The sequence below is a fragment of the Hippocampus guttulatus genome, chromosome 11 (assembly GCF_054856545.1).
Source record: "Hippocampus guttulatus isolate MCC_2025c chromosome 11, RoL_Hgut_1.0, whole genome shotgun sequence".
Classification (NCBI taxonomy): Eukaryota; Metazoa; Chordata; class Actinopteri; order Syngnathiformes; family Syngnathidae; genus Hippocampus; species Hippocampus guttulatus.
Window position 1 is genome coordinate 17,570,229 of NC_141271.1, and position 27,354 is coordinate 17,597,582.

A 27,354-nucleotide genomic window follows, 5' to 3' on the forward strand; every position below is an offset into this window, starting at 1 on the left:
CCTGACCCATTTTTAGCAAGGTAACATTTCTTCTCCTCTGGCTGGGCTTTGCTCCAGTTGGTTGAAATCACAAGTTTAGCGCGGCTCTTGTTTGTTCCATACAAGGCCTCTGTTGTTTATTAAAGCTCAACCCAATTATCCAGAAAATACACAAGTCACATGGTAGAGGAATGCATTTGCTGGTACTAGGTCACACATAGGCCAACAATGCAATTGATTACTCATTGTGGCCAATTTTAGCTGATGCGTAATAACGGAGTGAAAATGAAAAGTAGTAATTATTTGCGAATGGACTGCGCACATGTTAGTCTACAGTTACTCAAAGTAGTTTTAATTAAAGTTTTACGCAGTCCATCAGGCAACTACATTATGATTTAACACTATGGATAGGTCAACCATTTCAAATACAGAGCTCATTGCACAAGATAAAAATTTGATGAGAGTATTTCAATGTCCAAACATCTTACGACCACTCGGGAACTGAAAATGAAAGTTTAAATAATAATAATAATAATAATAATACCCACCTTGTGTTGACCAAAATCAAAACCCAAAACAAAATAACACCAATAAAACATGTTTCTGCTTCAAGAAAATTTTATGGCAACACAAACTGAAACCAAAGGACATAGAGCAGTGTGCTTATATTTTATTCACATATATTACATGTTGCATTAAACGTCCAAGTCGTACTTTCTGGCCAAAATCAGAAAGCTTGATTTTGCACCTACAGTAATGTACTGTATTCTCTCTTCAATCACACAGGAGAACACACACAAGAGCTTTCAATCACAATTTAAACTCATTGACTATTTGCTTGCGGTCATTTACAAAGTGGGTACTGCAAACGTGATGACAAAGAGAAACTTAGTAAACATAAAAGCAGCATGCATGAATTCTGCAAGTTTTTTTTTTTAATTCAAGTGTCAAATTAGACCCCTCAAAAAAAAAAAAAGAAAAAAAAAGTTGAAAACAGCAGTCCAGTGATACCGGCGCTTACTTTATCTTCACTCTGATCAAAACATCGCACAGGCACAACTGGATGAATTTAACTCCGCTTTCCAGAAAATAAGTCAATTGAAAAGAGTGAATTAGCAAAGACACTTAAAAGAATAGCGGCTCAAAAAATGTCATGCACAGTGTAAAGCGGTTATTTGAAGAAAAAAAAAAAGTCCAAATGTAACGTTGGAATGCAACTACAAATCACAGCCAAATGACAAATGAGTCCAGGATAGTCATCACCGTCACGGAACTGTCGTCACCACCTTGACAGTCGTCGGCCTCAAGAAAGCTTTTCGGATTGAGTTTGAACATTTCTTGAAAAGCAACTTCATTTCCATTGAGTTGGAATGGAACAAACAGAGAGCCAGGAAAGGACTCTTGATTGCTCTGAGATTCCGCCAATTCATTTTTCTTTTTTTTTGTGGGGGGTGCAGACCTTAATCGTCTTTCACGGGTTGACCTCTGTGCAGGGCTGAATAATGCCTTTATTTTAACGCAAGTTAACCGTTGAGACCAAAATATGTATGTATCATAAATCTGGTCATTTGTTGTCATGTGTTTTATTTCTTGCGTTTGTTTGAAAATACTTGAGAAGAACAAAAAAAAACATCATATTAAAGAGCAATTACAATATCGAGAGGCAAAGAAAATAAATAAAGCGTTTAGATTATTTTGTTGGCGCACGTGAGCTTATTCTCCACAGGTTTAAAAAAAAAAAAAAAAAACAGAGCTCAGGCAGGACGTGATGAACTAACATGATCGAATAATAACGTGACCGCGCGCGTCCTTTGACAAAGCGAGTCTGAGCCGACGTTCCAAGCGTTCTAAGCGAAAGCTCGATGCACAACCTTCACAAAGTTAAAATGACTTGATCAACGAGCAGCAGCATTTATTTAAATATCTAAAACTTATTCAAAAAAAAAAAAAAAAAGAAACAACAAAATTCCTGAGGATGGATTGCAACTAGGCCCATAAAAAGAGCCTTTTTGCTCTTTTGCAAAAAAAAAAAAAAAACCCACCATAGTGTGTTGATGTCATGTAGTAATAATGCTTTTGCACTCATCAGGAGCTTGAAACTCAAAACCAGAACCATGATTAAAAGGGATATGCTTGAACATCATCATAAATGGTGGATTATTGCAGGGATAATCAGCGCTAGACATTCCATATATATCTATATATATCCAAATAAATATCAACGCCTTCTACAGCCTACTCCATACCACGTACATCTCTGGGGAAAATTGTGCTCTTCTTGTGTTTTCATTTAATGTGTCCAAATGTTGTTTTCCCCACCCCCGGTTGATAAGTACATGATAACATAATGAAACGCACATACGTTAATCCTTCGGGCTCCCGATTGTACACCAAACGTCGCACCAACCAAGGTCATGGCACCTATACTTTGAGTGGAAGTTTTTGTCAAACGAGGCAGACACTCTGGCAAAAAAACAAAGACCAATTGCAAATAGTCGTCTTCTCCGTGACAGGCTGCAGTTTTAAAGTGGATTTTTTTTTTCTTTTTTAGAGTCCGTTATAATGAGGCCCCCAACGCTTATTGATGTGGTCAAAGGTGTGTGAAACCCACTGTTGCTCCAACACTCGATAGCGCTCTTCACACAAGAAGAGAGGTTTTCCACGGCTGGGGAAAAAAAAAGGGAGGGAAGACAAGAGTGAGCTCTGGAGTCGCAGTGAAATTAAAAAGAAAAAAAAAAAGACAGGAGGACCTTGATTTACACTATGTAAATTTCCCTTGTTTGAGGCGCTGATAGCACCGACATCAGTGTTCGCTTCAGGTAAGTTGATCGCCTGTCGTGTTTTAATTGATTGGACACCTCCCTCCAAAAAAACTAAACAACAAACCAAATGACATTTTGTTTTTAGCAAGGTTCCATCATGAACAAGGGGTGCAGCTCATATAAAGGGGCGTGGCCAAGTGAGCGTCATCAGGAGCTGAAGTTGCGTTGACTGGTGAATTCAGTGCTCTTATTTTGTATTCGTCTCTTTGAATGTCTAACGTAGCGCGGCGAGAATCAAAGAGTGTGTGTGTGTGTGTGTGTGTGTGTGTGTGTGTGGGCGGTACCGTAAATCGCGATCCTCCTCCCCGTGGGCATCAAGGTAAACAGAACCCCAGAGACAGAAGCGATGTCCGCGGATGATGATGATGACTGAGGCGTTAATCAGTAGAAAGATGCCAGTAGCAGCGCCACAGTGTTGGGAGTGCTACGCAACGAGACGCATCGCGTGAACACCGCGTGTGACGACGATGAGGCTGCGATGCTTTTTTTTTTTTTTTTTTTTAAAGGTCACGGTAAAAGAATAACTTACCAAAACACATTCACAGATACCCTGCTGCTTGCAGCAGACCCCTTTGAGACAGACAAAGGCGCCACAGACAAGGCAGAGCGCAGGGTCCTTTGGCACCTTTTTACAAACAGCGCAGGCCTTCCTGTGGTAGTACTGGAAGATGATATTGTAGTTGTCAGGCAGCTGGAGGAGGCGGGGCGGTGCCCACTGAGGATCCTGAACGAGCAAGGTCTTCACACAAGACAAATGAGAGGGAGGAGAGACAATACTTAGGTGGCTCCACATTTTGCCACAGAGTTTTTTTTATTGGACCTGATCCTTTAGTTTTAGAGTTGAGATAAGCAGACTGATGAAAGATGTCCAAGATGGCTTACCAGCGATTGCTCTGCCTGCACTTGAGAGAGCCCTTTGACCTCAGCACACCAGTGCGTGACCAAGTCGAAGGCGCTGACCGCCCACTCCAGACACGAGGCACTGTTCACGGGATTCGAAGCCACAGAGGGTGCCGGCGCCAGCCCCAAGCACGCGGCCAGGGACGAGAACTCTTCCTGCTCCTGAGAATGAGAATGGGATACAGAAAAATGGAAGGACGTCAGAGATTAAAGAAATAAAGTGGTTTTATAAAGTCTTGCACACACAATCAATGAGCCATTATAACACTAAAATTGAGATTTAAAAAAAAAAAAGAAATTGCGGCACTGACGACGACGCACCAAGCAGCTGGTGAGGTCGTCGCCGTAGAGATGATGCTGCAGAAGGCAGGCGAGTCGAAGGAAGGGCAGGCAGTACTGCTGGAGGCTGAACTCGACAGACTGCGGGGACCACACGCTGGAGCTCAGCTGGCGAGGGGACGGACGGCAACGGTCGATCAATAACCAGCCAACGGCTTGGTGATAATCGCATGATTAATATTCTCGAGCGGGCTCTTTGTGTAAACCGCAAGACAAAAGCAAGGTGGCTATATAAGGCAAGTGTCTCGTAACTCACCATGATATCTTCCACGACGACGGTATAGAGATTGTTGCACTTGGACAACTCACTGATAACGTGACCGAGCAGCGCTTCAAAAGACGTTTCTGCATTTGCACGGGCCTAAAACAAAACAAAACAAAAAAAAATCTAAACAAAAACATCCATCAAGTCTTATCTTATCAACGCACAGTTTCTCCTGCTTGCAAGGAATAATCAGTCGTCTTAATCCAATGTACAATAAAGGAGGAATCGCAAGCAAAATGCGTGAATGAAAATAAAGACAAAAGTCTTGGGAACAGTAGGAACAAAAGTAGCTCAAAAAGGTACGAAAACTAAAAAAAAATAATAATAATACAAAAAATGTTTTGTTATGATATCAATCAAAACAGAATATTATTTGCAGTACCCAATGAAATGTCAAGAAAGCAACCATGAAATCAGTAGGTGGTTATAAGAATGTACTGTCAACAGATAATACAGACGTCAATAATTCCCCGAAACAGTATTGAACGTGGATTTTGAAATAAAAATCCCATCGCCGGGCGGGTGGCTTGCAGAAAGGAAGCACTTGCAGAGCATTCATCACGCGGAAGGCAGAAGAATATAAAACAGCCCGTCTTATCGCATCTACAATCCACCCACCAGAGGCGGAGCCGTCTCAAAACCGCATCACTGACATGATTTCGAAACACAAACAAGAGGCACGCGACTATCCACGATCGTTTCGGAGCTAGATTCTCAACGGTCATTAAAGATGGAAAGAAACGCGCAAGGCGGGAGAGGTTCGTCTATTTGTCTTTTGACATTCAAGCCAGCCATTCGCTAATTCAGATTTAATTGGGTGAAGACAAATAGCCAATTAATGCAACACTCTCCCCAGCAGTCACACGATTCAAGATAATGAAGATCGATACCGTCTGCTGTGGAAACCCCATAAATGAAATGGGGAAAGGGGCTTCGTTCGTCTCAATAGCAAGTCATAAACAAAGATTTTACAAGGATTGAAATGAAGCGCCTCAGACTGCACGGGGAGCACAAAAAAAGATCATCTTTGGCTTCATGCTCGCCACCGGATATGACCGCCCCTTTTACCTTTTTGATTGCCCCAGATGAGCTCCAGGCCTGCCTTTCTTCTGGCCTCAGCTTGGTGGAGAGCGCCGCCAGGGCCTGGATGAACTGCAGGTTGTACAGCATCTTCACCACACAGGTAAAGTGCTCTACAGGGCGAAGAGGTGGACAATGAACATGAGCAATGGCGACAAACGGCACATATACAACAACACTGCGGTTGAAACCACGACAAATAACGACGCAACACGTGTGTATCATGAATACAAGAACGGTTTGTGAGCCCGTTATTTTGCTGGTTCGCTCATTGTGGGGTCATCTATCACATTGTGCGCTTGTCGCGAAATCAGCAGATGAAGTGGATGCTCTGCGTAACACTGAGCTGTGATTTTTACAGATGAACTCCGGCTTGAATAGTTGGAACTTTCAAATGCGTCTTACAATTTCGATGTACCAAGAGCTCACCCCCCCCCCCCGCCCCTGCTTGTCCTTGAAAGCGGCCAATCAAATTGAGGCGGTAATGAAATGAGTCATTAAACATGACTGCGGCTTGACAGCGGGCCCTTTAGGTGGTCGATGGAGGAGATACTGCGACAAGCTCGGGAAGAAGGACACGCCAAGGAGCTGCGGAATCAGACAGACGGAATGCTGCACTCATGTTTTAGGCATTAGCGGCTTTTCAGGGTGACAAAATGCGCGCCCGCTGGTCTGTTGCAAAAATATGATCAGTTAAAGAGGGGGCATTTGCAGGCACTGGTGACACAATAATATTTTGTGTTCAATTACATGAATAACAATGACTATTAATATCGCTTTTTTTTTATTGCATCTTACATAGTTCTGAATTAATGGATTTTTTTCCCCCTCTTCATGACTTGTTGAAACACTCACCGATAAGCCGTTTTTTTTTGTGCTCAGGCCAAACCATTATCTGATATAACAATTTATCTGTGGCACCTTCTGGTGGCATTTTGGTGCTAAGCAACTAAGGGCAGGAGCTTCCTTTCGTCCTTTTTATAAGGCCCTGTTTAATAGAAACAAGTTGCTTTGCTGCCATCTGGTGGCATCTATAGGAAATACAACTTTTTGAGTGGGTATCAATAGCTTATGGATTTTTGCTGTTTGCCGCAGGGCTCTGTCCCTATCCAACGCAAATAGCGGGGGGTTCACCGCATATTTAAATCTCATTGGACTGAGCTGGCGGACCGGCATGAGGTGTCTCGCAAGTACTTAACGGCGAAACAAATCATTTGTTGCCGTGGGAAAACAAGTCATGATTCTGCTTCAGACTTTACAGAGATTTAAACCGCCTGAAAAGAACATAAAATAAGTATATAAAATTGCATCACGCATGGCTACAGCTACAAACTGATGAGGCAGAAACTGTACCTTTTCGCAGAGGCTGCGGCATGGTGAGCACAAAGATAATCAACAGGGATGGCACATCTCGAAAGAGCATCGGTACTTCGGGTCTTTCTTCATCAAAGCCACTGCAAAACAAACGAGATCTTTTCATTGATCACGTGTTAGGTTGTATTTTTGTTTATCAGCTTCAGAGATGCGAGAACGCTGATATATGTTTGATTTTTTTTTTTCTTGCCCAAAATCAAAGCGCTTGCCTACTGCACCCCCTTTGTATAGTTTTGTTCTGTGTCATTTCCAATTAACGGTCTTCTTTTCTGTTGACAATTAAACTCTGCACTCTTGAGAGGCCTCGGGAGGTTTCAAGGGGGGTGAGGGGGGCCCGCACTTAAGGTGTAATACCCTCCATTACCAAAGCACTCAGCGGTTAATTCCACAGTGCATTGACGGAAAGCCTTTATGGATGGAGCTCTCAACCCTGCTACGACCACAGTGCACAGTATGTGTTGTGTTTTTTTTCCCCTCAATTCATTCCTGTCCTACTGAAAAAAAAGAGGTTCTGAAACGCATCTATGTTAAATCTCTCTCTCGATCTCTCTCTCTCTCTCTCTGTCCCATTTAGTGAGACTTGGTCATCTCGACTGCCTTAGGGTGTCAATGACACAGCTCGCTTCCGAAACCTCGAGAAAGTATTTTTAAACGGCAAACGGCTCCCGTGAGAATACGAGCATGCCTTTGAGCAATTCTAGCAGAAGTGTAAAAGCACCGGTAGGGAGGAGCAGTTCTCCTTCCAGTTTAGTGCGGCGACATCTTCCGAGAACATGATAATGCACGGTGGCGCACCTGTGCCTAAAGACAGGAAAAAATAGCCGGACAGTCTTGTGTATTTGGCTTAATGCATTAGAAGAGCAAGGTGGACAATTGAGGCTTGAAGTGCTGTGCTGGTGGGTGAACGGGCGGCGCAGTTGTTCCCGGTACAGTGAATTAGACGGACGGGGTTGCTTCGCTCTCTGTGGAGTGCCTGGTAATTTGCCAGATGTAGCAATTATCGGTAGCTATGGAAACCGTACTTGGTCCATTTTCTGGATTTAGCTCCTCTTTTGTGTGACAGAAAATCTGTTGGGGGCGGGAGTGCTGGTGTTTTAAGAAAGGTCTTTTGATTGCTTGATGATGTCAGGGAGCAATGATGGAGGGTTGCAAGATGGATGATTTTTTTTTTTTTAAGGATGTTGTCAGAGCTTCCGAGAAAATAACATTGCCCACTCTGTTTCTCTGCTTTGTGTAAGTTGAGTCAGCTTTGTCCAGGGGTTGTAGGCTGAATCAATGCTGTATAGACGCATGTGCATGGCCAACACATGAAACAGCTGATCTGAAGTAGAAAAAGAAACAGCGTTATTTTACAACAACAAAAACAACAAAATAAGTTCCTATATGGACTCGTAAGTATCTGTTCAGATGAGGAACTAAACCAGATGAATTTGTGGTGATGTTGGCTCGTGAGCTGAAACACTCATTTGAGAACGACTGTTCACTGGTGCTAATGTAAGATGAAGAAAAACCATTTACAATAGCAGGGAGCCAAATTTTTCATTTTGTGAAGCAGGTAAATTGAACTTCCAATTAAAAAAAAAAAAAAGTTCAATTCGGTTTGAAAACAATTCCATTTGTTGGAGTTTTAAAAAGTAATTCAGCAGGTGCACAACCAATTGCCGAAGGGCAAACCACCCAGCAATGCTGATCTTTTTTTTTAATGTCTTTCAAGGAATGTATGAGACCTGACTGCAGAAAGTGCGCCACAGTAGCCCTTTTGTCAAGCACCAATACTTAGAGCAACACTGCCCCCCACAGGAGTATTTAGGCACAGCTAGAGAAAGTTATTTTTATCTCACCTCATTTAAAGAATTACTGGTAAATTGAAACTCAAAATAGGAGGACGACTATTGTGTTTTGTTACACAAAAACGAAAATGACTCATCGTTCTTCAGATTTAAAAAAATTAACAAACAGAAGAACATCACATCAAGTGAGGAGTGATATAATGAGTTGAATTTAGTTGGGTGAACTAAAACAAGAAAAGTAAAAAATATACATCTATAAAGTGAACAAGACCTTTGACGATGTAGCATCAAAAGCTCAGGCTCCCATTCACACATGACACCGCTTGATGTGATATCAGGAGTAACTGCAAGTTCAGTATCTGGCTCAACAGGACAATTGAACCAAATATCAAATGTACAAACGTTTGTGCAACCCTTAAAGAATGATCTGCAATTTCTACGTAGGAGGTTACAAGGCACCGCTGGAGCATACCGGCCATTTAGCAGCAAATCAGTTCCATCGCGAAGAGCCGACGCTTAATGCATAGCAACGGAGTGAATTTGTGAGCATGGCTGCTCGGTTAATGTAGCTCAGACAGCTCGATTGTGAGCCTCCTCGCAGCCACTCAGGGATGACAGGCCATTCGTCTGCAGAAACCTCAACTTTGACAGGTTAATTTCCAAACTAAAACTACTGCACGCAGCAGCCTTTCATCTGCAACATCCACACAGTTATCTGCGCGTACAATCACAACGGATTGTACTTGGGAGATTTAAGTCGTGAGTACGTATGTTTGCACAGGGACAGCCACGTTTCTCCGACATACGCCCTTTTGTCAACCGTGACACCTCGGGCCATCAGCGAGGATGAGCATCTCTCCTTGACTACCATTGTTAATGGATCTTTTGTTTCATTTTGTCTGTTTGTGGCGCAGGAATGACACGGACGGGATGAGTTGGAGGTCATGATCAGACAATTTGTTATGGGGGGAGTAAAATGTTCGGTCATAGAATTTTGCATTCAACGACTGTAAAATGATGAGGCTGATCATTTATGGATGTACATTTTCCTGAAGCAGGACATGACATGTAAAATTCGGTCATGCAAGACATTCCGGTCAGAAGTCTCATAAGAGAGTGTGAGTAAAGGCTTACTGAGACATGAGCGCTTGGCGGCGGCACTGGCACCACCACAGCACAAGTTGGCTCCCCGGTGCACGAGTTCTAATTCCAGGTTGGTCCTGCGGAGGCACATTTAGAAATAGCATTTATTGAATACATTGATTTATGTATTGAGTCACGTCACCCCCCCCCCCCCCCGCCCCGCCCCGCCCCTCATGTGCTCCAAGAAAGAGATGCAAAGTACAGAAACACATTGAGGGAACGCAGACGTTAAAACGTCTGGATGCTTTGCTTTTTAGCCCCAAGCTGTGCATTTTACATTTTCCACACAGTATTTTAGTGTATAAAAAAGGGAAAATGACTTTTTAACAGGAATCTATTTTTCGTCTGATAACTGCATTAAAAAGCAACTCGAGAGCATTTTCACTGTACGTCTGTGACACTGAATCAGACATTTTTGACCTGCATAAAACGGTCAACGGGGCTTAATTCTGACCACTAAACGCAACCTTTAAGACTACACAGATGCTGAACATTGATAGGTGCAACAAAAATAAAAAAAAGATCGGTGCACGGTCTCCCATAAGCCATTTCTATGGCTTGCAAAGTGGGGGCCGATTCTTGAGTTTTCCTGAGAGCGGGGGGAAGAAAAGCAATTTCAGATAGATAATGCAGCCACAACAAAGCTCCATCTGGCTTTTGCTGATAAGAGCAACCCTGTGACAGAGGAATTTTCCACTCCTTAGGCAATTTGCGCTGCTCATTGAACTTCAGAGAGCCAACAGGCACCCATACCATTGCTGTATTCGGGGCGAGGGGGGAATGAGGGAACCACGGCAGTAGGTGAGCAAAAGGTCTCGGTCAGGGACGTTTTTGGAAATATGAGCGTGACCGAGCACAATTCCCAAGGTCAACAAAAAGACTTTCATCACAACTTGGGGCGGTTACAAAAAAACAAACAAAAACAATCTCTCTCTGATCGGGTTATTCCAACTGATTGGTATCTTTATAATGAATGGATGTTTTGTTTGAAGCTGTGCTTAATGTTGAGGTCCTTGCATTCTTCTGGATGAGTGGGTAAAATATTTTCAATGACAAAATGTGAAATATTTTTGACAAGATGCCCCCCCCCAAAGACCCTCACTTCCTCTGGATGCCACGGCCAGCTGTCCAAATAATTATGTCCATTCAGTGTCGGTCCAGAGTGACTCTTACCTCGCCAAGGAGTACATGAAGAGGAAATCGTTGTCGGGGGAGCCAGGGTTCTTGCCATAATCCATGTACTTTTTCTGGGTGGTGTTTTTAATGTCTTTGATGACCGACTCCATTTCTTTACTCAAGTTGGACTCCGTCTGAGAAAATACAAATGACCCCCCCCTTTCATTCTATACCGAAGGCAACACAATTAAGCTGCTGAGGGGTCAAACGCCGCACGTGACTTACTGGGAAAAGGCCGAGGTTGTCCTGAAGAGCTTCCACTTCCTTTATAAGCACACTGGTCTTCTTGTTTGCGGGAGAGTGCCACGCACCGGTCTCTGAGCCTCGCCCGGGTCGACAGGGAAGGACGCTGTTAGCAAACTGTCGACATAGCGGGCAAGTAAATTCACCCTTGTCAACAGAGAATCCCTGCAGGACCTGGTCGTTCTTAAAAAAAGAAAAAAAAAAAAAAAGAATAATTAAGTGTGAGCTGATCACTCAAAAGTCCAATGACACTACAAAGACTCAATAAGCGGGCCAAGCGTTCGTTAAAACCCAATGGCCTCGCTAGCTCATGGATGGTGGATCGCTTGATTAATGATGATAAGTACAAATCGACAATCATCGATTGTCTTTGCGTCAATCAAAAGCTCGAGCAAATCCACCTCACGTCACGTTATGAGGACAAGCATTTTCACTTTACCCTCAGAGATTCCATATACGACTTGTGGCAATCTATATGCAAAGTGTGCCCGCAGGTCTGCACGTAGACGCCCCCGTCCCAACCTATTGACACCGACTGCAGGCAGGAGCTCTGCGGCATTGAAAAGGAAAAAAAAAAGATCACGTTCAATATAGATCTCATCAACCCTACGTACCGCAGTCCAGCATCGTGATTTTCATGTGAGTTGGAGGAACTAATGCATGCTCTAATTTTTCTCTTTTTTTCAAAGAAAAAGAAATCCAAACACCTCCAAGCATTCCAAGTGCTTTTTTTTTTTTTAACACCATGACTAAAGCTAATGCCGTTTTTCCGAGTCACCCACATCCTTGAAGAACCGCTGTAAGAGGGTGAGTCGCACGTCATGAGCCACAGCACACGTGTCAGCAGAGTAAATGTGCTCTTCGTCGCTGGTCGGGAGATTCTTTGCCTCTCCGCTCTTGCAGCGATGTCCAAGCACTGGGAAAAAAAAAAACATTTTCCGAGGGATCACTTATTGATTAGCATTTCGACAATTAAAAAGGTTTGCTGCATATTCGAACCGCTCAACCTGAATACTTCACCTCTATGATGAATTCGATTTACAAATAAACAAATGAAATCGTTTTGGGATGACGTGAATCCAAACTAATTTGAAAATATGCTGCAGTACCCGACGAGGCCTGCAGGAGAACAACTAAGCCGGCGGGTCTGTCCTCTGTGGAGGGTCCACTCTGCCCGCAGATCACACAGTCATAAAGAACTTCTGACTCCATCATCTCAGACGTTCCCAGGTCCATGGCTGCTTCCGTTTCTGGTGATTCTGGCACAAATGAACAGAAGAGGCACATTTGACCGACTTGAGTTTCAGTGAAAAGATGATGCGTACTTAATCTTGACTTTTCTGCAGTCGGTGGGTGTCCCACTGATCCCACTGATTACTTAATTGCACACGTTTTACCCGACTGGACATTCGATAATCTAAATGAGTTTAAATGTGAAGAACTGCGTTGACGAGTTGAGTATTGAGCATAAATGTCACCTTGTGTTGATTTATGACTTGTAGGGAAAATAGAACTTAACAAAAGGTCACAATGGCAGCTTTTGCCTCAGGCTGCCTCGGCGCTTGTGTTCACACACTGAAGGTGAAATGACAGGGCAACACGAATTTCATTTTTCAACATCAAGGCCGCGTACAAGTGTCGTTTCAAGCAATTGATTGAAAATGTCTCTTGCCGGAGCTCGTTCAAAGTGCTTGTGGAGTAAATCGAATTATTCAACATATCTGCTTCTGTTTTGTGGTGTCTCTTGTACAGCAACTGAATCTTGGTATCATCTGTCTGAATGAAAGGAGTCTTGAATAAAAGATGGCAGATTACATTTCAAATGATGATTGAAAACTACACTTGATGAACAGCAAACACGAACGGGAAGACAGCCTTTGTGGTTCAAAAAAAGACGAATTGCTTCCCGGCTATGCAAAAATGACGCCCACTTGGATTTTGTAATAACTACCAGTATATCTCGCCCAATTTTTCGATGCGACGTTGTCGGAAGGACGCAAACGCAGCACAGCGGGCTTCGAACAAAGTCACAGCTCAGCGGAAAGTGTGTACACAGAGGTCACAATGGTCGCCGTCTGGCCAGAGCAGTCATTCGTCATTCACTAAACATTCTGTGTCAGAGGGGCCCCTGGGAGTCCGGTCCACTATTAGCACAAACATCCCCTGTGCCCTCCGACTCGATAACTCACATCTCCATTTGTTCTCACAGGCCAGTGGTCGCCACAAGCTCACCTCACATCAACTTGCGTTAGAATACCTCTTGCGGTCCCCAGTGTTGCCATCCTACTGTAATCATGTATCGAGTGCTTTATTATGGTCTTGTGCATCGCATAAAGAGAAGAGGAAAAAATAATAATAAATCAACCCAAACAGGAATTCTCCTTACCAACATCCATAGCCGTTTCCATGAAACTCTTCTGTCTGGAGGCAAATTCAGCAAGCAGCTTCTGTTGCCTCTCTCGAGCCCTCTGGCGCCTGAAGGAAAGAGTAGGAAAGGAAATATCATTTGATTCATATGCAGCTCCAATGCGCAAATCAAGAATTGAAAGAATTTCACAACCACACAGTTGTCTCTCAAGCATTAAAAATGACTTTGCATTTCAAAAGTTGGGGAAAAACTGACAAACGGATATGATGTATAGTACGGCGCCACGGGTGCAGCTGCGGTTGTTTTGAAAGTGCTCCATAAATAACATTGCGTTGCGATTGATTCAGATCCAACGCTGTCGACTCACAAGCCGACTTTAAATTAAATCACTAATTTGGGGGACGTAAAAAAACACTGACGGCTCAATCACTTTAAGCTCGTTCACTGATGGCTTCATGAGTGGCTCCTCATTTCACTTTGGGATTAATGCGCTGCAAACCGATGGCTGTCGTGGGCAGGGGAAAAAAAACAAAATAAAAAAAAACTTCAATGGAGAGCCAACCTACTAAATCCTAATCATGACTAGAGAAAAACAAAATAGGATAGTTTGGCAGCGTTGGGGATTATGTATGAAACATTATCAGCGTTGAAATAATCAAGATAAGCAGCCCATTTCACTTTCAAAATGCATCAAGTGAAAGTGGCCGATAACGAATGAACATGAATTTCCTTTTTTCCTTCGCAATACATGACGATTTAAGTCCTCAATTATAGTCTCAAATACTCCTCTTTGGGGAGAGCAAAGTGAAGCCAGATAAAGCGCCGCGTTCGACAAACAGCAAATGGCGCGAAAAAGAATGTGCGTTACCTTTCTTCTTTATCCATGGCTTTCTTGTCTGTCGGACTGTTCTTTTTTGGCGGCACGGGAGGATGCACCTTTCCACAAATGTCTCGGATGCTACGCTTGATTTGGCAGCTGCGCGTGGCCGCCTTGGTGAGGATTCGCTCGATGGCTGTAATGCCATCTCCGTGAGCGTGACGGCTCAAGTCCATACTATCCAACCAGGATTCCGACAGAGAGTTCTGCTTGGATGACAGCTTCTGGTGCAGCTTGACCAGGAGGGACAGCATGCTCTCTCTTATCTCCAGGATCTCCGTCACCAGCTGCGGGGGCGTACCCGGCGGCACCCAGCGCGTCGACGAACTCTTGGGCCTGACGACCATGCTGGCCTCCGAACTGCTGCGGTTGATTATCTCTTGGAACTTCCTTCGGCGCTCCGCTACGAGGCTGAACACCTGGGCTTCACGTAGGTTCTAAGATGACAGAGAATTATTTTTAATTATTTTTTTTTCTTCACGAATTGAAATTGTGAAATCTTCAACTTGAACACTCCATTTCTTAAACAGCTGTTGTGCAAATTTTATTAGGTTGTACTCACGCACCTGATTGTTCAAGTCAACTTTATTGTCAAATGTGCAACATACAACACAGATGAAATTTCTTTCCTCTCAACCACATGAGAGAGAGGAGCCGCCATCAAAAGTGTGGCCGTAACATGTATTTGGTGACATTTCCTGCGATAAAAAGTCGCATGGACAAAAAGGCCGCACCGACAAAAAGTATTTAGAATGCATTTACGTTTCGTGACTTTGAGTGTGTGTGGCTTAAAACGGTGGGGCCTGGCATGGTGAGTGACGTGGGTGTCAATGTATACGAGTGTAGAGTTGACTTTTGTGGCGTTAGGTTAGCAGCTGGCTCCTATTTGTTAGCTAATGTGTGTGGTGAATTTGGACATTCTGTCTTTGACACATTCTCTCCTCCTAACTCACCACCGCTGTGCTAACTTATTTCTACACGGAGTGCTGCATTAGTCGGCAACAACATTCGTCCGTATGGAACGAGGACAACGGTGAAGCTTGGCGTCGGGAGACGTTGCTTTGACTTTCATGGAATTAATAGTTATTGGATTAAACGTCCTGCTTTAAAAAGAACATATGGCATAAGGTACAAAATGAAACCATATCATGTTCAAAACGTGCTTCACAGCACAGAGCGTACACTCCACTTCTTATTCCGCCTGCACCTGGGTGCGCTGCTAAATCACCACCTCTCAGCCTGACACTGATAATAAACCCGAGGACTTAGATGGATAGGAAGGATGCTTCATTACCACAGTCAAATAGGTACAATGCACATCAAAGTCAAATTAAACATCTCTTCTAAAAATTCTGCCGACATTTCTTCATCATTCTTGTTGATAGCGGTACAGACAAAGCCATTACCCCGGGAGTCATCGCAAAGCGCACCTCCTATCTGAAGGATAGCAGTGACCTGACCTGCGGCGCACTGTTAAATAAACATACATCATATTCCCCAGACACGGCGACATCAATCACGCTGACATGCAGTTAAAAAGCGTTTACTCCAACCTGTATTACACACATAATTAGTTTCAGCAGTTGAGGGGCGGGGACGGGGGGGGACTGCTGAAGCGTGGCGTCATACACAAACCACAGCACGCGGGAAGACCCGACTTCGAAATGTGCACAGCAAACATATGCGCAAAAGAGTCTTTCAAATCATCAAAGGGCTACAAACGGCTACCTCTCTCCAATTGGCTGAAAGACGCCTGGAGTTCTGCGAAGTGAGGAAAGCACAGCGAACAACAACAACAATAACGATGAGACGCAGACCCCAACTGGCCTCCTCGGTAGATTTTAGACTCTTTTTAAGAGATGATTCCAAACCTCAAGTCCTTTACCTGGCCATAGGAGGAAGCTTCTGAGCTGGTGCTGGGCGGAGCCTCGCGCTTCACTTCGGGTGCCGTCTCGGGAACTCGAACTCTCACAAAGTTGATGACATGGTGCAGGTTAGAGATGAGGTTGGTGCCGGGGAACCAACTGTCGTGACAGTGCTCCTCGATGCAAGGCTCCTGAATACATGGGAGGAAAGGCTCAGCGAGTCTTATTTGGTCCGCATACTTTGGAACTGGTTATGACGTTGACTTAGCACACATGCTGTATGATGCCAATGCGCGAGTACTCAAGAAATCTGTCTTGGAATTTGATCGCCAAGTGTGAAAAGGCAATTTAGGTCTTGCATTACAATGCGAGCAGCGACATACAACTATTTCAGCTGTATCTCGCTTGCTGCCTTACTGGGCACAAGTGAGCTGTACTTTGGACCATTAAAAATTCAAAAAACAGAACAAAAAAAAAACATATTGCACCTGAGGAACTAGTGCCATTAGCCAGTGGAATCTCTGAATGCTTTGGTATGCTCAGTGGGCTCATGTCATTTAATGTCAGAAGATTTGGGCTTCAAGCTTCACGATGCACTCATGGTTTTAATCTTATTTCAAATAGGGAGTCGTGCATCAGTTACTAAGAGATATAATTGTCATCACAATGATTTCTTGGAGTTAGGACTTTACTGTGAAGAAATTCCTTAAAAAAAATTTTTTTTTTTAATTAATTTTCTGCCATTCAATAATCTAGCCATTTTATCTCATTCAGTCCGATTAAGATTTCTTTAAAATATATATTTTTTAATGACTCCCACCCCACATCTTACCTCATCTTCTTTGCTGTCTTGAACCTGGTTGTCCAAGCCCAGCTCGATGAGGTAAAGCACCATGCACAGCACATGTTCAGACATATTCTGATGATCCATCCATATCTTCAAACAAAAATAGATAGAACAAAGAAGGTACATTATATCTTCAGCTTGCTTCAATACAGTGTGATAAAACATTTTTCGTGCATCGTGATCCAGTGGTTTGCACAAATGCTATCTGATGTTTCAATATCTAACATCTTCTGCATCACGTCTCTCCTGATCTGTGACACATGAGTATCAAATAATAGTTACGCCACAATGAAGGACTAACTGTCAAAAGGAAGCTCGGCACAGATGAGAGAAACAACATCGTATCGTACAGAACCGTGGCTGAAGGGCTTGCCTTGTAAAGGAGAGTGAATATCACAATGTGCAGGGTCTTGCAGTGCAATAGTTGGATTAGGCCTTTATAGCACGGGTGCAGGGGCGTCCTCTCCTTGTATGGAGGCCAGGGGTTACCAGTGTGAATTCCAGACTGCTTTAAACTGGGTGACAATAAATCACCCAGAGGAAAGGAGGAAAGCACAAAAAAAAAACAAGGAGTTACTGAAACAGCCATCGTCACATTTAAGTTTTCCAGGTATCATAAACATGGGGGAAAAAACATATCAAATATTTATTGAGAAAGTGTCTTGGAGGTAAGGATTGTTGTCAACTGTAACATTTAAAGCAGGGGTGTCAAACTCATTTTTGTCGCGGGCCACATTGTCGTTAGTTTGCCTTGGAGGGCCGTTATGAATTTTGGGAAGCCATATAAATGTTTAATCACCTGCCCATGTATCACATACGCAGCAACCAACAAACTGATGAATAACTAGTTTTAAAATCTGAAGTTAAGAATAATGACTGTTATTGTGGATTGCATATGACCGTTTGAAATTTTGGTTCAGACTTTAGCAAACATCATGGAACTTGACATGCTTGATTTGCTTTCGCGGGCCACATAAAATGATGTGGCGGGCCAGATCTGGCCCCCAGGCCTTAAATTTGACACAAGTGAATTGAAGTCATCCCCCATGGAGAATGTGACTACTTTCTTGAGTCGCCACCCACCGGACAGCTATTTTCTCCATATGTGCACACAAATACATGTTATGAAATGACTGCACGAGTCATCAAAAACGTCAAGCCAGTTGCGAATTTGAAATAAAATGTTGACAAGCAATCCAAAGTCAGCAAACCTTCAGAAAGAACAGTTTGAGAAAAGAATACAATTCCACTGTGTGCGAAAACGCGCTGGAAAATCTCAACTTTGCACAAGCAGCAGTACTCCCTGTGACTGGAATGTGCTTTCCGCCGGAACAACATTATATCTTTTAATTCATGTAGTCACTTGTGTCGCATAAAATCATAAAATGGCTTTTCGCTGCTGAAAAGAGAAACGGGGTCTCCCGCTATTTTTTACAAGATTCGAATTCTATGAATCAAAGCCAACCCGGCAGTGCCACCTGGCCCATTGAAAACCTCAAAAAGGCGACGGCGGTGTAAAAACCAATTAACTATCGGTGATCCATCTGTATTTTCAATTACATCGACACCCAAAAAGGAGAACCATTCCACAAAGGTTATCTTGCCCCACTACCACAGCAAACGCTACACCGCTTGAGTTACTATTCGGTAGTAATGGCATTTCCACTCATTCCGAGATCATGAGGAAGGTGAACCCCAAAGATTCTTCGTCACGGCAACTGACACATTTGTCTGGAGTCCGCAAAACAAACAAAGGAGATTTCCTCGATTCGATTACAATTTAGCCTGAAATATTGATTTTATTTTTTTTCCCCCCCGACAGCTATTTAATTGGAAGCAACTCTAGCACCCAATAGAGCTGACCTTTTCTTATCATGTCCCTTCATGAACAGATGAGATAGGTGACCCGGCAACACTGACTTGAGCATGACTGGTTTGGTGTCGCTCGAGAAGGCTTAATATGAACACTAAGGATAAGTAACGCACTATTGTTAGTTTAAATACACATTAAAAAAAAAAGTATATCATATATTTGAGGGACTGTAGGGTTCAACTTACAACGCTGAATATCGATCCATTGCAGACTGCACGTCACGTCGATACACGGTTCTGAGGACAACCATGATGGGGTCAAACTCATTCTCCCACACTTCCGCTGTTTGAGAAAAGGGAACGAAATGTGCTTTGGAACAGCTGCTCCTAAATTGACATGATTGTATTTCCCTCATAACCGCTTCCACGTGTGCACGTGGAGGAGGGCTGCCACCATGTGGTCGGATGAGAGCCAATAAAAGTGTACAGTGTTTTCCACAAAACGTACCAAGCCAAGGCACATATTTTGCATTTTTTTTAAAAAAAGGAAAAGAAAAAAAAAGACGTTTAAGAGAAAATCGCTAAATTGAAAGAATTTTTTTGATGAGGCCCAAGTGGCCTTCACACCGATGTTACTGGTGGAACTTTAAATTACGGTACGTGAAGACCAACAAGCTAGTCGGGGATTATTTAATGTGGCAAAAAGTGCACGTTTTATTTACTTTGAAACCTAATCCAGGTTGGCACACATTCAACATTGAATCACCACGACTTCCTGAATTTGCCTCACTTGTTGGGCCACCGTTACAGTGCCTCTTACCTTTGGGCGTGTACATGCCCTGCTGCATGGAACCTCCCGGCTCAAAGACCGGCGCTTTGAAATCAGCCACGGCGGAGAGCATCTCCTCAAAACTACAGCTGCCCGGTACAATGCCACTCTTTGGGTTTGGATTCTCAGGAATCTGAGGAAATATTCTTAAGGAACACGCCGGGTGGACGGATGAAAGGAGATCAGCTTTCACGTGGAGTCTCGAATTTCTTGAAAGGATACAAGGTCTAACAGTGAGCTGTGAGTGCGATCGTTCATACACAGCTGTGAGACCATCTCAGCCCGAAGGATCTCGTCATCTGTCATCCCTGGCGGGGAGAGTGAAGAGCAGAACGCGAGGAGGTTTTGAATGGTCGTATTTTGAGTCGGATTCAGGAAAAAAAAAACTGAGTCGACTTTGTCTCTTGCTCAACTCTGTACCAAAAGTGCAAATTGTTTTCACTTGTAATAAAATGTACATATGTTGACAGTAAGTACATGGTTTGCTACCAGAGCCAAAATTCTTCATGATCAATTTAGCACTTCTTTCAATTCTACTTTATCAATTATTACGCCTTAGCCCTCATTAAAATGTTGACATTTTTTTGTCTGCCAGATTTTGCCATGGCATTGAAAGTCAAAAAAAATTCTTAAATGAAACCCTCTGATTAGTTTCGGTGAAGAAATTCCAGACGGGGAGAAATTAGTTGTCGATCTGAACGGAAACACAGAAGCGAATCCCCTTGAGATGAGTTCACCGCTGCGCTTATCAGCCCTACCCAGTGGCAGCTTCAACAAAAACAACAAGCTGTTGACGGACGACAAAGACGCCGCGCTTGCCCTTATCAGCACAGCAGCCATCGCAAAGGTCATCATTTACCCTGAAAGTGGCGGTGTCAGCACGATGACATCATGCGCTGGACCACTTACCTAAATGAATACGAAGGCTTGTCAGGATGACTAAGAAGGTCAGAGCGCCTTCGAGCATTGGTCTTTCCTGTTCAGAGTCTAACACGGCGTTCTGGTGTTGAGAGGCCATGGTTAAAAGATCAACCACTTTGAACCTGCCAAAGGAGGACAATTACAATCTCGGAGTGATGTAATATAAGGGATGCGGTAAAGTGCATAATGGGACCTTACCTCTCAAAAACACTCGAGATAAAATAGTCGGGATCAAGCCTTGACGCGCAAACCTGCGAAACAAAGTGGAAGAGATTTTCTACATATAACCCCCAAACATGTAGGAGCAATATATCTCATGATTAGTCCTCACCTGGAGCAAATAGATGTCAGGGTCAATCATGGAGTTGCAGAAGTGCGACTGCACGTAGGTCATCGCTTGCCCTTTTATCTGCAAGCCATTTCGGACCCACATGTTGCTGTGGATCTCCGACAGGCAGGCCTACAAGCAAACGTTTCAATTCACGCAATTATAAAATAGCATCACGTCCTCAGAGAAGCCTGAAAAAGTCAAACCTTTCAGAAGAAGCCAAGCGTGCTGTACCTGGATTTGCAATGGATGCACCATGATCTTCATCAGCATCTCTTGGTCGGGCAGGAGGCTGTCCAGATCCAGACCTTGGCACTTCACAGCCTGGGAATTGTTCAAATAAACAGTGTTTTATTATATAATGAACGCTCCAATAGTCACAGGGGATCGGGAATGAGCCCTGTTGCATATAGCAAAAATTGGGAAGTAATTGATGTAGCCCCCCCCCAGGCCCACCCCAAAGGGGTAGACGAAACAAGATCATTAGGCACCAACACCATGCATACAATCCTGAACGCATGTCACATTTAAAAGACTGCCTGCAAGTCAAATTATTCAACACGAGAGTTACTATTACCCTGCATACTTATGGCATTTAGACTAAATAACACTTCCAGAATACAAGCAAATTTGATCTGCAAAGTCAACTACTGCGGCTGCATCGGGAGAGGAGCCCTTTCACTTTCACTTTCAATAACACCAAGGTTCCACAAGATGGCGCTAATACTTGATTTGGTTTTGCCTGGGCTCAAAAACAGGGACTAGCCAAGGTTTTCCGCAAATAATGAAGTTTTAAAAAAAAATGCCCTTGGTTCAAAAATCCGCAAAGATGTGCATTTGCTAATGCAGAAACGACCACAAACAACTGACCTGTAGTGTATGCGGGTTCACTAAAATCCCAGCAGTTAAGGCCTACCTTACTGAGGAACATGGCGTAGTAGCGGTGGAGTGGCAAGTGAAATGTCACTTGATTTGGCAAAGGCTGAAAGAGGAACAGAAGCCATGAGAAACCTGCAGAGGCAAAGGCTTATCTGCGTTTCAAGAACTGTGCCTCCTAACTTTACCTCATCGTTAAAGCTGATGGCATCAAACCAGATCTGAAGCGTCTCCAAGCAGTAGCGTACTACGGTTTTAGTATACTCCTGAGTCTCCTGAAGACACACAATTCGACATGTTGAAACTCCTTATATGGCTGCACAGCTTCAAGTGTTAAGAGTCAAGGGTGAGGGGAAAAAAAAAAAGAGGCAGAACTTACTTTGACTTTGCAGTGAGTTAAAAGCCCCCACATTGGTTGAGCACAGGCCTCCAGCTCAGCTGCAAATGCTGCATAGTATGTCTGAGACTCAAATTCCACATGTTCATTCAACTCCCGCTTATTCAGGTTCATTCCTGTCATAGTGGTAAATTGCAAAATTCAGGCAAGGTTCCAAAAAAATCAAATAAATCCCATTTTAACATGCATTTTTGCAACGAGACAGTGCTAGGACTGTACATTAGAGAATTTATAGGACACAGTACATACAATTTACCGGCACGACTGTGCGCACGTAACCCCAAGCAAGAAGACACTCAAACCCACTGACCAAGGGGGTTGAGTTATTTTTAGTGCCGTGACTACACATGGCAAGCGAGCGGCATCAAAACACAATTCTAATTCAGTGACAGAGGCTCAACATGGTTTCACCGACAATCACGACGACAAAACAATTGGCCTGTGTTTATAAGGGTACATTTGTGCAAGCGGGCGTGATCACTTGAATGACAAAATTTTGCATTCATTTTTCAATCTCAAAAACGAGAGGTGGCATTTTGATTACAATGGCAGGGCTCCAAACTAACTTTTTCGAGACCGTGAGGACAGCGCCCCCTAACCAACATTTAGGACGTGCAAGTAGAAGGGAGAAAAAAAACAAATAGTCATCCAAATAATTTGCACTACATTACTGATAAATGGGCTCAAATGTAGAGCAGGCATTTGTCAGCAACACACAAAAAAAATGTGCGAGTAGATGAAAGTTGTCGTTGCACTGTCTCAAATTTTAGTGGCAAAGTCTGCGCTGACACGATGTTTCGCCGAAGAATGTCATGGAGCAAGCGAGGCAAGTATTGCTACAGCTGCCTCCCGGTCAACAGTCGAAGGACTTTACCTTGGAAAAACGACACAAAGCTCATCCACAGCATCAACAACGAGTGGTCTTCGAGGAACTTTTTGGCGACACTTTGGTGTGACAAGATATTGATGAAATCGCTAACTAATGGCCAGTACGTGTTGTTCTTCAACAGAGCCTCGCTGCAATTCACCACAACGTGGCGACTGTGTTCTTCATCTGAAAAAGGGGGGGGGGGGGGGGGGTTATTCAAATTAGTTAAGGCCGCGTTTATTTTACCCCGGATAAGAAACAATCGAGCCACGACGAGCACTTACCCTGAAGTTCACTTTTAATAAGGCAACTCTCCATCATGTAAAGGAGGACAGTGACCATGATGTCAAGCAGCTGACACTCCTCGGTCACATGACGAGCCAGTTCCTCGTTGCTGAACAACTGCACGCTGATATGTACAATACGGTTGGACATTGTGTCTGACTCGTGACTTTTCATCAGGGTTTTCATGATGAATGCATAATGCTGGACAAACGTTTTGGTGAAAGTGATCTTCCCCATTAAGAAAGGGAAAAAAAAAATTAATTGTTGCAAAACCACAAGATGGTCATTTCTTGCTGAGGAATTACCTTGTAATCTTGATCAGGCAACATGTTCAGCAAGAAGGTGACTTTCTTCTGAGGAAACTCGTATTTGATTGTCCAAAACAGTAGCTCCTCCAAAAAACATTTATGCTTCAAACATTCAATAATAGAGAGGTCTGAGGGGGCAAAAAAAAAGATGCACGATAAGAAGACTGGTTCACAAAGACGTATTTTCCTTAAACGTTACCTTTTGTACTGCTACTCAGCTTAACCCTCTTTCGCTGACCAACAGACTGTCCCGCGTCTTGGTCCTCCTGGAAATGAAAAAAGAAAAAAAGGACCTCAGAATACAAATCGCTCAAATCTAATTGGCAAGCTAAATGCCTATCCTGAAATAGTGATTTGGAATGAGTACATTTTTAAAAAAATGACAGTTGAACCTCTAAAGTCAATTTTTTTTTGTCTGTTGTATTGTTTCTTTTATTAAGATCAACAATTCTTTTCACATTTGTTCACTGTGATTTAAAAAAAAAAATGCCTGTGCAGTTTATTGACTTTTTATTGTAGAAAAGGTGTGACCCTCATCTCGATTTATTTTCTTGTCTATGGGAAAATTTGTGTCCAAATCAGACCGGCATCCATGAACAAAATGTGTTTCACTTTAGATGTTCCGTTGAGACATTTAAAATAAAAAATTATTCATTGCAAGCTTTGGACAAACCTCTTTGCTCGACTCATCTGGGCTCCCTGGTGCTGCCGATCCTAAAAGTGAAAGCAGATTGAGTACAGCCACCACATGAAGACTCTTCGAGGAGTTATTCACCACGTCGTTAACCATTAAATCCAAGTAAGTGACTAAAGAAATGACATTTGACCGTGGCTACACATTTCAAAACGCAAGTGAACACCTTCAAAATGAGCTTTTACAATCCCCTGACTGACAAGATGTTTTTTACAGTGATTATAAATGTAACATCAGATAATCAAAACCCCTACAAAAATACACAAAAAGAAAATCTCACCCAGTAGTGTGTCAGCTCCTCCCTCGGCACCGACATCACCGCTACTTTGGTGCTTGTCCTCTACAGACACCAAACCCGAATTCTTCAATGCTGCCAAGTACTTTTCATAGTTCTTCTTAGCAAACAAATTGTCCTCTTGGCCTGAGGAATCAAAAAATACAAAAAAAAAAAATAAAATAGGACTGTCATTTGAATCATAACATTGCGCTCACACCAATAAGAACAACTGCGACCAAAAAGCAAAGCAAAACTGCAATGTCGATGGAGGAGAAATTACCCATGCTCAACTCCTTGAATGTTTGCTGATTGGTCAAGATCTTGGTCAGGACAGTCCGCATTGCTGCGCCCATTTTGGTGAGCTCTTCAAGGAAGGAGATTTGAGGCTCCAGCTGCTGAAGAACCTTTTGTAGGTCTCTCTCAGTTGAGCTGTCTGGTGCGGGAAGATAATATACGCGTCATGACTCTCGGCTCTAAACATGATGCCGGATGCAAACGGGACCATAATGCTTGTGCGCAAATTATCCATATTTGCATTTAATATGTAATAAGATAAGCTAATAACTCATTTTCACCTGGTTCTGTATAGCCATCCCTCAGATACTGTATGACCGACAGGATAAAGCGAGGGAGAACCAACTCTGACATCAACAGAAGATCTCTGGGAATTGACGGGATGTTCTCTCCTGTTCTCAACCGATGCCGTCTGCAAAACCTGTTGGAGAAAAAAAAAATTAGCAGACAGGTTAATCCGAGAGCAGTCAAAAATGTTTGCCACTCTTTTAGAGAGGTCTCTTGGTCAGTGAATGATTATACAACAGGTGTTTGTTTCATAAATGCAATTTAAATGGATCAATGCAAGGACATAAATGTATGAATTTACATTTAAAAACAAATACACAATGCTCTCAATGTCCCCGGTTGTCCGAAGTTGTCAAGTAAATAAATCACGTGCATTTGTTCTCAAGAGTCCTGAGTCTGACTAAAACCACATCACTGTGTTGTTAGTTCCACTGTCGTGATTTGCAATGTTACACCACTGGAGTCATTCATTGAATTATCTTTTTGAGAATGTCATCTATTTTTAGACTATTTTCAATCTTAAATTCCTACTTGATGTGCGTTAGCATTTTTAAAGAATGTTGAAAGATTGATTTAAGCCATTTTAATGCCAATGAAGACCTTGTTTTTAGGTTCACGGATTTAGTGCCTTTGAAAACTTTGTTAGGATCTGCGGGAACCCTGCTAAGTTTATTTTGAAAGAAACGCATATATTGCAGAGAAAAGCAGCTTATTGTAGTTTAAAGCTTACAAGACAGAACATTTCAGCTGCTTATTATAAATCACTGGCAATGTACATACAGGGAGAAACACCATGATCCCCTAATTGTATTTAGATGATTAACCTGTTGGATTTTGCCAGAATGTTTATCAGTCCAACCAAAACATTTTACTACCACACTATTAACTTTTAATCCTAACTATTAATAACTGTTGAATTAAAGTGTTTGGTCATCGGAAACAGCAGGTGCAGTATTGATGCAATCATCGTTTTACGATGAAGCAACATCATTCAACCATGGCTCAATCTTCACTAGCACAATTTGACGTGTGGTGTTTGTAAAACGGGTTTATCAGTGCTCCAACTGTCGGACCATGTCCAAACAACCACATAACTACAGATACTGTGCAGTCATGATCAAATTCAAAATGATGAATGATGCTCTAAATTGATGGGTCCTGGTCGTTTTTCCGTCAATGCTAACTGCAGTATGTCGCTCATTAATGACAGAAAAGGCGAAACTTTAATTCACCGTGCCGGTGTGTCGTCATTCGAAATCACGTATTGCACAAAATGACACAAATGTTGTATTCGTAGGTGACGGCATTTGAACATTAACGAGAAGCTCTCTTCCAAACTGCACCTGTCACTGGCTAGGCACAGCTTAGCATAGCTTAGCTTAGCTTAGTTTAGTTTAGCTAGCCGGAAACTTGGCTTACCCACTCTCTCGCATGACATTACTGTCTCCACAATCACAGGCCCCGCCAGCCTGGCTCCGGAACATGTTGAAGTCATGACTCGTATGGTCTCCGTTGTTGAAACACTCGGCGCACAGTGACATGCAAGGAGAGATTCCACAGGTCCGGCATCGATACGCCACGAAATTTGCCGTCCACACTAAGCCGCATAGGGTGGCGTTGTCATAAGAGCGGACCGTTTTGCAGAACTCCTCGAATGCTTCACCCCCTGCAATTAGACATTTACACCAGTCAAGCGCTTCAGTGTCCGTGGCTGGTTTTTCTGGATTTAGCACGTCATCCAGTAGCTCGTGAATTTGTCGGACCGCAGCGGTGTTGTCAGTCCGCTTTAAGTCTGCCTTCAGGTGGGCGGCAGTAGCTTTCTTGTCCCGGCGTAACAGCGACGCCGCCATCATTCGCTGGCTTGTTGTCCGCAAATTTATTTTTGTTGTCTTGCGTCCATGTTCTCGCGGGTTCTCGCGATACTTTTCGTTGTTTGCGTTTGTCGTATTTTTTATATAAAAGGGATATGCGACCTACGAATGACTAAAAGGGTCATACGCTTAAAAGAGGTAAAAAGTTGTAGTTTACACTTAATTTCCTCATGTTTACGGAGTCTATTTTCTTGAAGCTGCCTGCCGCGCTACGTTCAGACACACCTATTTCCGTGTG

The 27,354-nt window shown here is 43.1% G+C and overlaps 1 protein-coding gene across 2 annotated transcripts; it reads right to left on the bottom strand.

The window, feature by feature from the left end:
- Positions 1-634: 634 nt before the first annotated feature.
- On the bottom strand, positions 635-27,227 carry ubr3 (ubiquitin protein ligase E3 component n-recognin 3). 2 transcript variants are annotated; one of them, XM_086123927.1, is made up of 40 exons: positions 26,665-27,227; positions 25,239-25,378; positions 24,944-25,096; positions 24,667-24,807; positions 24,366-24,406; positions 23,892-23,958; positions 23,690-23,820; positions 23,384-23,612; positions 23,106-23,285; positions 22,214-22,347; positions 22,023-22,109; positions 21,875-21,940; positions 21,193-21,282; positions 20,962-21,090; positions 20,829-20,881; positions 20,619-20,752; positions 19,932-20,017; positions 19,701-19,842; positions 19,127-19,223; positions 17,442-17,583; positions 17,054-17,158; positions 16,242-16,412; positions 16,085-16,117; positions 14,348-14,793; positions 13,498-13,586; positions 12,221-12,370; positions 11,894-12,027; positions 11,551-11,661; positions 11,094-11,294; positions 10,866-11,002; positions 9,684-9,769; positions 7,975-8,080; positions 6,739-6,839; positions 5,374-5,498; positions 4,297-4,401; positions 4,023-4,148; positions 3,684-3,863; positions 3,331-3,540; positions 3,086-3,225; positions 635-2,644 (listed from the first exon to the last, which is right to left on the bottom strand). In XM_086123927.1, the coding sequence occupies exons 1-40, from the start codon at positions 27,096-27,098 to the stop codon at positions 2,527-2,529; spliced, it is 5,550 nt and encodes a 1,849-aa protein (XP_085980053.1). In that variant the 5' UTR covers positions 27,099-27,227; the 3' UTR covers positions 635-2,526. The 2 variants fall into 2 exon arrangements, with proteins under 2 accessions (XP_085980053.1, XP_085980054.1); XM_086123928.1 differs by lacking the exon at positions 16,085-16,117 and having other exon boundaries at positions 26,665-27,226.
- Between the last annotated feature and the right edge of the window lie 127 nt (positions 27,228-27,354).

Coding starts and splice junctions, on each gene's coding strand:
- ubr3 (XM_086123927.1), bottom strand. CDS start 27,098: ATGATGGCGGCGTCGCTGTTACGCCGGGACAAGAAAGCTACTGCCGCC. Junction 12,371..13,497: donor GGAAACGGCTATGGATGTTG/GTAAGGAGAATT, acceptor CATTTGTGCCAG/AATCACCAGAAACGGAAGCA. Junction 4,402..5,373: donor CATCTGGGGCAATCAAAAAG/GTAAAAGGGGCG, acceptor GTTTTGTTTTAG/GCCCGTGCAAATGCAGAAAC.